At 40.0% G+C, this 14,547-nt stretch overlaps 1 protein-coding gene across 1 annotated transcript; it reads left to right on the forward strand.

The window, feature by feature from the left end:
• Positions 1–788: 788 nt before the first annotated feature.
• Positions 789–6,173, forward strand: LOC121587868. The gene is made up of 2 exons (XM_041905158.1): positions 789–1,923; positions 5,678–6,173. Exons 1-2 carry the CDS (start codon positions 1,713–1,715, stop codon positions 6,106–6,108), a joined length of 642 nt encoding a protein of 213 aa, XP_041761092.1. The 5' UTR covers positions 789–1,712; the 3' UTR covers positions 6,109–6,173.
• The last annotated feature ends 8,374 nt before the right edge of the window (positions 6,174–14,547 follow it).

Raw genomic sequence — 14,547 nt, forward strand, 5'->3', positions numbered from 1 at the left:
TGTTTCTAAATCCTAATCTGAATCTAAGCATCTTCCTTATCCTATTTCTACTCTTTTTGTTTTCCCATTTTCATTTTATAAATTAATATTTTTTAATCTGTTGCTGTACACTTACTCTAATTTTTTCCCATTCCTTATTATACATGTTTGGAGAGGACCATACGAAGTGGTTGAAATACCGAGCGACCAAAGACCCAGCAACTTTTACCATACTCCTATTTAGTTATTTCTGACGAGTACCATCTCTCCCCACATAGGCTGCCATTCTATTGCGTTCTGATCGTACATATTCTTTTCTCTTTGGACTTTATAAAATTTACTCTCGCTATTAAATGTGTGTCTGCAAGATTTCTTATTAGCTCTGCAGAATAATCCGAGTACATCCTTTCCTTATCAATTTGTTTGTATATTGTAAACATGCACGTATAAACCTAGCTTAAGTTTAGATTATAAACGTCATTGCGCGATACTTGTAATTACCTTGTGAATAAACTGACAGATAACCATCATTCGAAGATTGACGCATAAGCGGGAAAGACGTGTTTAGTTGCTTTGTGTAAATTTATTTCTTTGTGAACCCTTTTTACAACTCAGAAGTGGGATACGTTAGCCATCGTTATGCCTACAAAGGACGAAATGCTGTGCGTGCTTGAACATGCCGAAGTCAATGTACCCGCAACCACATTAGCAGAAATCCGACGGCTCTTTGAGCAATCGTGTTCGATTGTGTGCGAGCAGGAGACGCCAGTGCAAAATATGCCTCTTGAAGCAGTTCACGAAATTGAAAATCATGGCTTAATGTGTAATGTGCTTGGAATGATCGAGCTTGAGGAAAGTTTAATCATTCCCAAAGGAAAACATGATCCAATACAAGGAGAATACGACGATGCAGTTGCTGGGGTGAGCACCAACACCAAGCCGCCGTTTAAAAAGGCCGCAATGCCCGATCATAAGACATGTTTCATCGTGCCCAAAAGAGTGAGTGAAGCGACACAAAAGGAGCATGTCAAACCAGTTAGAGGAGTGCTCACCAACACCGAAACGACGCGTAAAATGGCGACCAGCGAGGATAGTAACTTTTTTGTATCGGTGAATTCGAAACCATTGCGAGAAAACCGTGCTGAATGCGCAAGTATTGGTGAAGCTAACCAAAAGGTGCTTCCGCTATCCGAAGTTGTTGCCTATGTGGAAGGTTTAATGGATAAATTTAGCGGTGATAACGGAGAAGATGTTAATATGTGGGTCGGCCAACTAGAAAAAACATTTCACATGCTACAAATTGACGATGTACAAAAAATAATAGTTATACGCCGATTGCTCGAAGGAACCGCCGCAATGTTGATTAAATCATCTATCCATACCGATGATGAGGAACTGAAACAGAAACTGCTGATTAATTTTTCTTCAAAACCACCGACCAAAAGTGTATATCGTCAACTCCGACAACGTAAATTGCTGCTGAACGAGACCACAACACGATATATAATGGAAATGGAAAACATCGCAAAAAGAGCAATGATTCCGGAACAAGAACTCACTTCTATTATTCTTGATGAAATCAGAGATCCTACTAATGCTGCTGCAATTCGATTTGCAACCAATAGTATGAACGAGCTACGAGCTGCGCTACAACGATACGAATTTATTTGGCCCCGTCAGATGAAGCAAACAATAGCAGCACCAAATACTGCCTGATCTGATACTGCAGTAAAATGCTACAACTGTGCGCGTTACGGGCATCATCAGCAGGATTATCGACAACCCAGACGCCCGCAAGGATCGTGCTTCTTGTGCCACAAGACAGGACATGTAATTCGCGATTGTCCTCAACGTGTCCCATCTACTTCAGCGGCAGTTCAACAGGGAGAGGTTACGTCTCACTACGAGCTTCAGCCAACAAACGAAGTCCATCCAATGCAAAATGTAAGTGTGGCAATTTTATCTAACAATCACGTGAGCTCTCCATTCTCAAATGTGTATTCTCTTTTTGATACGGGTAGCCCTAGGAGTTTTATTAGTGAACAAGTAGTCCCCAGAATTGAGTGCCACCCAAAACTATCAGAATATCGTGGGCTAGGAAATGGAAGACTAACGACGCACATATTTTGTAAGCCAAGACGATTGTCATTTGCTGAGCGTAATCAAGTGAAGACGACTGTGCATGATCTTTTGGAAAAAAAAACATCATTCGGCCTAGCAGTTCACCATATGCGTCCGCTATCGTTCTTGTGCGGAAAAAGAATGGAGAAGTGCGCATGTGTATAGATTACAGACCGTTGAACAAAATTACTTTGCGCGATAATTATCCATTGCCACTGATAGATACATGCATTGAGCATCTCAGCAATAAGCGAATTTTTAGCCTGATGGATTTTAAGAGCGGATTTCATCAGATAGCAATGAATGAAAAATCAATTCCATACACAGCCTTTGTGACTCCTGATGGCCAATATGAATATACAAAAATGCCATTCGGGTTAAGAAATGCACCATCACAATTTCAAAGATTCATTAATTCGGTGCTGCGCAAATTTATAGAGCAGGGAAAACTTGTTGTCTATCTGGACGACATAATTGTTGGTAGTGAAACCTTTGAAGACCATGTTCAAACACTCAGTGCGGTATTAAAAACATTGCGCAAGAATGGGTTGGAGTTAAGGCTGGATAAATGCAAGTTTGGCTACAGTGACCTTGACTATCTTGGATACCATGTAAATGCCAACGGTATTCATCCGAGTGATCACCATCTTCAAGCAATATTTAATTATCCAGTTCCCAGAAATGCTAAAGAAGTTCAGCGTTGCTTAAGTCTTTTCTCATATTTCCGGCGATTTGTACCATCTTTTTCGAGAATTGCCTAACCATTGAGCAATTTGCTGAAGGAAAAAAAAACACCTTTCCAGTTTGATGATGATTGTATGAATGCTTTTCAAGAATTAAAGACAAAACTCCTAAATTCTCCAATACTAGCTATTTTCGATCCCAAACGCGAAACACAACTCCACTGTGACGCTAGCTCGTCTGGTTTTGGGTCAGTGCTATTGCAGAAGCAGGATGATGATAAATTTCATCCTATAGCATATTTTTCAAAGACAACATCTTCGTCTGAATCTCATCTTCACAGCTATGAATTGGAGACATTGTTGGTGATGTATGCCCTTAAACGCTTTCATCATTACGTATACGGCCTTCACATAATTATTGTAACCGATTGTCATTCGCTAGTTGAAACTCTCAAAAACCGAAACTGCTTTGCTAAGATCGCGAGCTGGGCTTTTTTTTGGAAAATTATAACTATAGCATTCAATATCGCCCAGGAAGTACCATGGGTCACGCAGATGCTCTTAGTTGCGTATCAATGGCAGGGGCTGTGAGCGAATTGGATGTTGGTTATCAGTTGCAAATTGCTCAAACACGTGATCCTGAGATAATCAAGATAAAAGAAGAACTGGAAAATGGTTTGTCAGAAGGGTTTGCACTTCACGATGGTGTAGTATATCGTGAACCGTCTGCAGGAAAACTTTTACTGTTAGTACCGAAACAAATGATCAACAATGTTATACGGCATGTGCATGATAAGATAGGCCATTTAGGGGTAGATAAATGTTGCACAAAAATCAGTAGACAGTTTTGGTTCCCTGCAATGCGGAACCGGGTGGACAATTTTATCAGAAACTGTTTGAAATGCATTGTGTATTCAGCACCCGCTCGCAAAAATAAGCGTAACCTACACAGTATTTCAAAGAATCCCGTACCGTTCGATACTTTGCACATAGACCATCTTGGGCCGCTTCCTGCTTTAAAATCCAAGAAAAAGTATTTGTTGGTCGTTATAGACGCATTCACAAAGTTTACCAAACTATACCCTACATTCTCTAACAGCAGTCGAGAAGTCTGTAATGCATTGAATCAGTACTTTGCTTACTACAGTCGCCCTGGACGGTTAATAAGTGATTAGGCCACCTGTTTTACATCTAAAGAGTTCACAAGTTTTCTTAATAACCGTAATATAATTCATGTACTAAATGCAGTTGCATCTCCTCAAGCAAATGGACAGGTGGAGCAAGTTAATCGAGTTATCAAACCAATTCTTAGCAAAATTTCCGATCCTATAGACCACAGCTACTGGTACAGCAAATTACAAATAGTAGAATATGCGTTGAATAACTCTGTATATAGTTCGACACAACAACTTCCATCAGTTTTGTTATTTGGAATAGAACAACGAGGTACAGCAATAGATGAAATAACAGAGTACTTAGACGGAAAACAGGAAAATAGTGTAGTTTTAACCGAGTGTCGTAACATAGCTTCTCAAAATATAATTAAATCGCAAATGGTTAACGCCTAGCAGTTTAGCAAAACACATCGCCCAGCAGAAAAGTTTGAGGAAGGAGATCTTGGAGCAATTCGATACACAGATCACTCCGTTAATACTAACAAGAAGCTCCTACCGAAATACAAGGGCCCGTATATCGTTTACAAAAAGCTCCTTAACGATCGATATGTAATACGTGATGTCAACAGTTTCAAACAATCCCAAATACCATACGACAATATTTTAGAGTCAGACAAGCTAAGGCTTTGGAGTAGCTCTGAAGTGGAACATGTACCATACAATTCCCAACCAGAATTTGGAGAATAGTGAAATTGAGGGCAATTTGTAGTCAAGAACGGCCGAGCTGTAAACATGCACGTATAAACCTAGCTTAAGTTTAGATTATAAACGTCATTGCGCGATACTTGTAATCAAGGTGGAATATAGAGGAGGTGTCTTCTTAGCGTTTGGCATGTTGCCATTTTGAGATTCAGTTTGACAACAGCCGTCGATATTTGTTTACAGGCAGCAGCTACATTATAACGTGTAAAATGTCGATTTATGGAGTGTGGATGCAAAATACGAATTTTTAATGCTAAAAACATGTGTATTAAACGAAAACAATTCATATATCATATCTAAATACCAGCAACATTCGTCGCATTTGACAACTGCCGTCGATCCTGGTTTTGTGCTTTTTTCTAAAGCCTCGATGCCCAATTGTTCTACATGACGACACCTCCTTTCTACCCACTTTGCTTGTAATTACCTTGTGAATAAACTGACAGATAACCATCATTCGAAGATTGACGCATAAGCGGGAAAGACGTGTTTAGTTGCTTTGTGTAAATTTATTTCTTTGTGAACCCTTTTTACAGTATCAAGTTTGTATTTAATAGTTGTTTTAAAAAGAAACCATATTTAGTTGTGTGCAACTGTGAGTTGAGCCGGTCTCATGGTACAGTCGTCAACTCGTACGACTTAACAACATGCCCATCATGGGTTCAAGCCCCAAATAGACCGTGCCGCCATTTGTAGGACTGACTATCCTGCTATGGGGGGAAATCAATAAGTCACTGAAAGCCAACCCCACAAGTGTGTTGGCAGGCCTTTGACCGGCATCGGTTGTTGAGCCAAAGAAGAGAAGAGTTCTGTGAGTATACGAAGTGCGTATAATTTTTGTGCATTTTGGTGCACGCTCTGGGCCGGTGATCGTGCGAGTTTTTGCAAAACATTTCTGACCGTTTTTAAGTTTTGCGTCAGACCGCAAACTCAAAAGTGTTTTGCTGAACGCACAAATCACAAATGCACTAATTTATGTACGCTTTTATGGACGTATTTAGTAATAAAGTCTTTTAGTTTCAGGTCCGGAAGCTGTGGTTGATGGCGTTGCTGAGGAGTGCCTGATAGATTTCCCGTTGTCGGAGGAGGATGTATTCATTTTATCCGATGATGAAGATAAGGATGAAATAATCGAATACATCGAGAACGAGAGCGAAGAGGATGATAAAGATGAAGAAGATCATCTACTGAATGAGGAAAATAATAGTCCAGCTCAACATCCGATGGCCAAGCGGTTGAGAGTTTGGGCTTTATCTCATAAGATACCTCATTTAGTATTGAATGATCTTCTTCGCTTGGTTCGCGAAACAACGGACATTCCTCTTCCTCTAGATTCTAGAACGCTCCTTAAGACACCGGTTGCTGTGGGCAAGGAAATATACGCGGTAGCTGGCGGTGAAATGTGGTATCATGGCATTGCAAAATGTATGCAAAGTTGTTTCCGGTAAAACAGATTGTGCTTAGCGTGATAACATGTACCATGTAAATAACTAATACATAGGTAACATCTACTGTTGTTGCGTACGACCTCATTATAAAGTAAAAGCATTTATGCGGATGTAGCGAAGTAAAACACTTCAAGTTAAAACTTCTCAAGTTAAAACAAAGTTCAAGCAAAACACGCCTCAAGCAATAGCGCGCGCTTCAGAAACGCAACAAACATAAACAGGTAGTCAACCGTTCTCACGGTTCAAACGAGGAAGTAACTTTACGCAATTCATAAACCATAGGTACATGTCGTATTAAGTATAAATAAACTTGTTATCAAAATAGTTATAGTTACAGTTAGCTGACCTATATGGGGTCAGCAACTAAATAGCATATAAGAGATGAAAACCTAAATAAAGTAAGCGCATTCGAACACAAACCTCAGAATCGCTCGTTTCTTAATAGTCGGAGGCACTCTCCGGTCGACGAAGGAAAAATATACCCAACTCGGTGTAAAGCACAGGCGTTGGGCGCTGCGACGGAGCAACACATCCGCCAGCAGCATTAATGGTGGCTCCAGAGAGGAACTAACGACCTCCTCGTAGTGAATAACACGTGATTCAGTCCAACATAAGCGCCGAAGCACCGTGAGTGAAATAGAACGGCAACAAGGTGCGTAAACCAGCACGACCGCCAAAACACCGCGAGTTAAAGTGAGTAAAATAGTAAGGATCACAACCGTGAGTGAAATAGATAGGCAACAAGGTGCGTAAACCAGCACGATCGCCAAAACACCGCGAGTTAAAGTGAGTGAAATAGTAAGGATCACAACCGTGAGTGAAATAGATCGGCTACAAGGTGCGTAGACCAGCACGACCGCCGAAACACCGCGAATGAAAGTGCACAAAGCATTAAAATCAACACCAGGAGTGGAAAAGAACGGCAAATAAGTGCGTAACTAAGCACGACCGCCGAAACACCATAAGAATAAGGTGACATCATAAACAAAACCCGAGAACCGTTAGCGAACCCAAGAGCACGGAGGGTACCGACAACGATATAAACAAACTAACGGCAAAACGTCAAAAAGCCAAATCAGCAAAAGGCTACGCCAACGTAGTGACCATTCGGTGGTTACACAGCAAGGTCGGCGACAACGAAATAAAAACAACGAGTAACAACAATCAGCTTAAGTTTCAATGGAAATAGCTGATTAAAAACATCGAATTAAACAACAACGAGTAGGCTTACTCGGTTTGGAACGGACAGCAAGCAGTGACTCATCGTCAGGTCCGACAAACAAAACGAACAGCGAGCGACTAGCGGCAAGTCCACCGGCGTCTCCAAGCAGCAAGCAGCAAGCAGCGACTCATCGCCAGGGCCGGCAAACAAAACAAACAGCGTGCGGATAACGGTCAGTGCACCAGCGACTTCAGGCAGCAGACAGCGATCGCAGACGTTCCAAGTAGCAGAGCGGGGCCGGCAATAACGTGACTGAAGAAAGCATCCAACCTACTAGAGATAACTATACAGCAGTAGTCGGACCAGAGAAGAACCCACCAGATCGACTAGCATCATCAGCAAGCGGACATCCGTGATACGGCAAACACAAGCATCTCAAACGCTGAGTGAGTAACAATGGAATTCATTACTAATCCAAACGGTCATTGTAAACTTTGTACTAACAAAGATGAGTGGGGGAAACAGGTCAGTTGCACGGAATGCGACAGGTGGTTTCACCTGAGTTGTTTGGGGGTAAAGAGTACCCCAAAGAATTTCGTATGTTCAAAATGTAAGAAATCTGAAGAAGAAAGGAAGGAGATAAAGAAGGCTCTAGAAGAATCACAAAGACTTTGCGAATTATTAAAGGAAAAAAGAGAGAAAGAATTAGAACAAAGTAGTAACAATAAAAAGGATTTGGAGCGGTTACAAGAGGAATTAAACGAAGCCGCTAACGATGGGAAAGAAATGCGTGAAGCATTAATTCAAACAGAGAAATTATTGCAGGAAAAGATAGATAATGAAAAACGAAACAAAGAATCACAGAAGCAGCAAGAAGAAGAAATAGAAAGATTGCAGAAGACTCTTGAAGATCAAATCATAATAGAACCAAAAAAGCAGGAAACAAAACAATTGCTAAGCGATAATGCTCCGAAACCCGAAACAAGCGAGGAAAATATTTCGCTTACCGAAAATATTAACAGACTTGTAAGCGCACTAACTGCTAGTTCTTCTGCTGGCAAAAGTACGCTTATGGAACTTCCTGAATTTGATGGTAGTTATAAACTATGGCCTCGATTTAAAACGGCCTTTGATGAAACAACTAAGAAAGGAAATTTTTCAAAGCTGGAGAATCTGAATAGACTACAGCGATACTTAAAAGGGAATGCATTAAAATCAGTCAGTGGTCTCATGTTAAGTCCTGATAATCTCGAGAAAATTATCGACCGATTAGAAAAACTTTATGGTAACCCCGAAAGCGTCTACAAGTCTTTGCTTAACGATCTCACAGCTTGCAGACACATATCAATAGAAAATCCAACATCAATAATAGAGTTTTCTAACGCGTTGAATAATATGGTAGATAATATGAATCTACTGGGGAGAACACAATATTTAAATGATCAGAGGCTCCTAAGCGACCTCATAGCACGGCTATCAACAGATCTTAGAAATAAATGGATTGCAAAAACATTAAATGATCAAGAGATTCACACATTAAGTGATCTTGCATTATGGATAAAACCAACCGAAGACCTAGCGGCAGTGTTGGTAGCAAATGAAATTGGTCAGAAATTTCGAGGGTACCGATTAAATGCTCACTTACAGCCCAAGATGTATTCTAAAGACAATCATTGTCTGGTATGTGGAAGGGCTCATGAAACAACTCAATGCCAAGAGCTCATAGATAAGCCAGTATGGCAGAGATGGAAACTGTTAACCCAAAGGGGCATTTGTACTAATTGCTGCAAATACAAAAACCATAAGGCAGTTAGCTGCCGCCTTCCTGCTCAATGCAGAGTGGAACGTTGCTCACAAAAACACCATACGTTGCTCCATAGGAAAGAGGAACAATCCCCATCATACATTCCTCCACAAAGATTAAACTTCCACAAAGAGGACAGAAAGCTTTACTATCAAATCATACCGATCACATTATATCACGAATGTGCGGAAATAAAAACATTTGCCTTGTTGGATCCAGCGTCAGCAACAAGTCTTATTGCTGATGATGTAAGAAAACAGCTGCAACTAACAGGGCCCAATATGCCTCTTAAATTATCGTGGACGAATGGAAACATACAAGACGAACCACATAGTCAAATTGTTTCTTTGAGGGTACGTGGGCCAAATAGTAAAATGCTCAACATCAAGAATCTACGCTCGGTGAAGGAACTCGACCTTCCCAGACAAACGGTAGATGCTAAGAAATTAAGCAAGATGTACAAACACTTCAAAAATATCGATTTAGAAAGTTGCTATGATGCCATTCCCACAGTTTTATTAGGTCTCCCACATGCTTATTATACTCAAAGCATTGGATATCGCTCCGGAAAACCTAACCAGCTGGTAGCTCAAGAGACTCGTTTGGGATGGACAATATTCGGAGGAGGAAAACATTATTGGCAAAATGATATAAACAAGTGTAGTCCTCTATTTACAATCAAAGATCAAAAAGAAGAAGATGAAAAATTAATGTCGTCACTCATGCAGAAATTTTTCTCAACTGAAGAGTTTGGAGTTAAATCGAACGAAGCGCCAATGCCAAAATTAGAACAGCAGGCACTGGAAATTATGAAGGATACCTTGGCATATAAGGAAAACCGATACGAGATAGGATTACTTTGGAAAGAAGACAAACCACAGTTACCAAATAGCTATCCCCAAGCCCTGACAAGATTAAAATCACAAGAAAGAAAATTAGAAAAGGATGTTGAATTAAAAGAATGGTATCACCGAACTATTGCGGAATACCTAAGCAAAGGATATGCTCGAAAGGCTACCCCTGGGGAGCTGCTCGAACATAACCGGAAGATAAACTATATTCCTCACTTTGCTATAGTAAACAAGAACAAGTTTCCACCTAAGCCTCGTCTAGTATTTGATGCAGCCGCAAAAAATGAAGGAAGGTCACTGAACTCATTCCTCCTATCCGGTCCTGATGCTACCACCTCTTTATTTGGTGTACTCATCAGATTCCGCGAACACGAAATTGCTTGCTCTGGTGATATAAAGGAAATGTTCCACCAGGTAAAGGTTAAGCAAGAAGATCAGTGTGCCCAACGTTTTTTGTACAGAGAATCTCCTAACAAAGACCCTAAGGTCTATGTTATGCAGGTAATGACATTTGGAGCGACATGCTCCCCAGCATGCGCACAATTTGTAAAGAATCAAAACGCTCTAAAATTCGAACAACAAAACCCAAAGGCGGTGAAGGCAATTACCGATAATCATTACGTAGATGATTATCTGGATAGTTTCGCCAGTATTGAAGATGCTGCCAAAACAGTAAACGAAATCATGACAATTCATGATAAGGCTAATTTTTTTATACGAAACTTTGTGTCAAATTCTCATGAATTGATAAGCTCTCTTCCTGAGAACAGGAGAGCGAATAAAGAGATGCATTTTATCGAAAACAAGGATGATACTTACGAGAAAATTCTTGGCATGCACTGGGACACGAGAAACGATACTTTCAGATATAAACTGAAAATTCCACCACTAGAGGATAAAAAATTGACCAAAAGGAATATACTTTCAAATATAATGAGAATCTACGACCCATTGGGCTTGGTCATCAATCTCACTACGGAATCAAAGGTCCTCATGCAAGAACTATGGAAGGAGAAAGTTGACTGGGATGATGTATTGCCAATTAACCTCCAAAGAAAATGGCAGGAATGGCTCGACGCTATAAAAACTGTTGAAGATATTAAGATCATCAGATCCTATTCAAACATTAAGGGAGACTGTCGCAGAGAGCTGCATACATTTGTAGACGCCTCAGAAAGGGCTTTCGCAGCCGTGGTATATCTAAAAACAATACAGGGTGATACAGTAAATGTCAATATTTTGGCAGCTAAGTCAAGAGTAGCTCCCACAAAACCACTTACAATACCAAAGTTAGAACTTCAAGGGGCAATACTTGGTGTAAGACTTGCCGATACCATTAAAAAGGAATTGAGACTGAATATAGAGGAGGAATTCTATTGGACAGATTCAAAGACAGTACTAGGATGGATCAATTCAGAAGCTCGCAATTACAAACAATTTGTGGCATGTCGAATAGGGGAAATTATCCATCGAACATCAAGAATTCAGTGGCACTGGGTAGCTTCAAAAGACAATCCAGCAGACGAAGCTACGAAACCTAAACAAGGGCACTCGATATGGCTAGAGGGTCCAGATTTCTTGAAACAAAAAACATTAGCAACCCTCAAATCAGAACAATTTGCTACAAACATAGAAATCCGACCAATGCACATGATTAGAGAAAAAACGGTGCAAATTAAGGATAGGAAAACGCGTTCAATCGACTGGTGCTCTAGTTGGACACGCTCCAAAAAGAGCAATCGCACTAGGCTTAAAGTTCATAATCAGAAAAGAAACAGATTGTATAGTTGCCGCACTCCTGCACATATCAATTCCAACAATTTGCTCGATATCGCATATAAAATTACCTCTTACTAAATTCTATATGTTGAACCAACCAAACCAAATACTGTATTACTCCGCGCAACCACAGGAGATTTTTTTTGAATTGTAACGGCACACTTACGAATCCCGCCTACAACACGGGCATTATCACGCTTTCACCGGCATGTAAATTAGAAACCAGATCGATGGAAATACGTCCGGTAGTGGTGAAGAAAAACGAAATGTTCAAAACATATTTTAAGCCAATGAAGGAACTACCGTTTAAAACCGCCGTTTCTAAAAACGTCATTTACTACATGTTAATAATAACAACTCTCGCGCTGATACCATTAACTATACTAGCGATCTTTGCGATTAAAAGATGTAATAGAAGACGTCAACGTCCTCCACCGTTTAAGGCACCAACAGAAGCGTAACCTCTCACGAGAAGTTACGGGGGCCGGGATGTTGCGTACGACCTCATTATGAAGTAAAAGCATTTATGCGGATGTAGCGAAGTAAAACACTTCAAGTTAAAACTTCTCAAGTTAAAACAAAGTTCAAGCAAAACACGCCTCAAGCAATAGCGCGCGCTTCAGAAACGCAACAAACATAAACAGGTAGTCAACCGTTCTCACGGTTCAAACGAGGAAGTAACTTTACGCAATTCATAAACCATAGGTACATGTCGTATTAAGTATAAATAAACTTGTTATCAAAATAGTTATAGTTACAGTTAGCTGACCTATATGGGGTCAGCAACTAAATAGCATATAAGAGATGAAAACCTAAATAAAGTAAGCGCATTCGAACACAAACCTCAGAATCGCTCGTTTCTTAATAGTCGGAGGCACTCTCCGGTCGACGAAGGAAAAATATACCCAACTCGGTGTAAAGCACCGGCGTTGGGCGCTGCGACGGAGCAACACATCCGCCAGCAGCATTAACTGTGTTTCATTTTAGGAAGCTGACTCCTTCGGTGATCGAAATATTAATAAACATATTCGTAGATGGGCTACCGTTATTTAACAGCGGGCCAAAACAGCTATGGCCCATATTGGTGAAGCTTGTAAACGTCCCAGAAGCTCCCATAGTGGTGGTTAGCGTGTTTTGTGGTTCATCCAAACCGGAAAAAGTCCAGGACTACTTGCGCCCACTCGTTGATGAATTGAATCGCCTACACAATGACGGAATTGTTATCAACAACATCAAAATAAAAATCACCCTCAAAGCTTTCCTGGCAGATTCTCCTGCACGAGCATTCATCAAAGGTAAGCAATGTAGAATAATACAGAGCTGAATTAGTTAACAATGTTTATGTGTCTTTTTTCCAGGTGTAACATACTTCAACGGTGCTTGTGGCTGTATAAAGTGCAAAATCGTAGGAAAATTTGACAAGAGCGCACGGAAGATGATTTTGAAGGCGTTGCTGAGGAGAGGATCGACGATGATTTTCGCGATGGGAACTACCCAATAGGACACCAGAAGCACCATACTCCGTTATTAAACTTAAAATAATTTAATATAGTAGTTCAGATGTCAATTGCAGAGGATTTACACTTGTTTCATCTAGGGGCATTGAAGAAATTGCTTAAGGGTTATAAAGGAGGTTATAAAGGGGTTTCAGCATGGTCACCAGCAGAGCAGGAAGAGATAAACAAGATTTTAGCTAGAGTAGAATTGCCAGCAGAGATACATCGAGGTGTTAGGTCTTTAAAATATGTGGATTATTGGAAGGGGACCGAATTCCAGTCTTTTTTAAATCATATAAGTATCCCTTTGTTCTTAGGAAGAATCCACGATTCAGCGTATAAACATTTTTAACTTATTTATGTAGCTCATACTTTCCTTTCGCCTTCTTTCTTTAAACAATATTAGACATACGCTGGTCAATTATTAGAAAAAAAATTTTTAGTCTACAGTTCAATATACACCAAATATAATTTAACTAGCAATGTCAATAACCTTTTACACGTCACAAAAGACGTTCAAAATTTAGGTCACCTTCCAGAAATTTCAACATATGATTGTGAGAATACGCTGCAGTTTATGAAAAGGCTAGCTAGACCAGGACTGAGAATATTAAATCAAATAGCTTGCAGGCTTGCTGAGCTTAGGGAAACACAAGTAGCAATTAGAAAGGAGGAAAAACAGTATCCCATTTTCAAATGCAGAGGAGAGGAAGTAATTTTATTCGTTAAGGAAGGTTTAATGCTAAGGAAAGGTAATAGGACTGGATGGTTTTTGACGAAGGATAGGGAGATCACCAGGTATAGTGCAGCATTAGAAGGATCTGGAAAGGTTTACATAATAGGACATTTGTTAAAGAACAAGAAAGTCAGCTTGAGTACTCCGTGTAGCTCAGATATCATATTTAATTATGAAGGTGAAATAGCAGATTAATCAAAAGAATTAGGTAGGGTTCCTATAGATAGTGTGATGTGTAAGCTTGTAGCAATTTCATTAGATGGAGGAATAGGCTATCATTTCAGTCCATTACTACATACTTTAGCTGAATAGGTTAGATAGGGTTTCATTAAGATAGCCTAAGACGTTTTAATTGTTCCATGCAAGGCAGCAATGCTTCGACAATTTTCCTTTTTTTCTTTTTCAGCTGGCTAGCAAATGCTTTGACACTTTTATGCATCTTTGAACTCCTATCCCAACCTCCACGTGGTGCTAGCTGGATTATATTTATTGCAGAATTTGTTACATTTGTAGTAAGTTCGGAATTCTAATTCTAATTCTAATATTTAATCATTTGATAATCGACAATAGATGGCTAACAATGTGATCAGCCAAAAAATAACAATGGGATC

The sequence above is a fragment of the Anopheles merus genome, chromosome X, assembly GCF_017562075.2.
Source record: "Anopheles merus strain MAF chromosome X, AmerM5.1, whole genome shotgun sequence".
Lineage (NCBI taxonomy): Eukaryota > Metazoa > Arthropoda > Insecta > Diptera > Culicidae > Anopheles > Anopheles merus.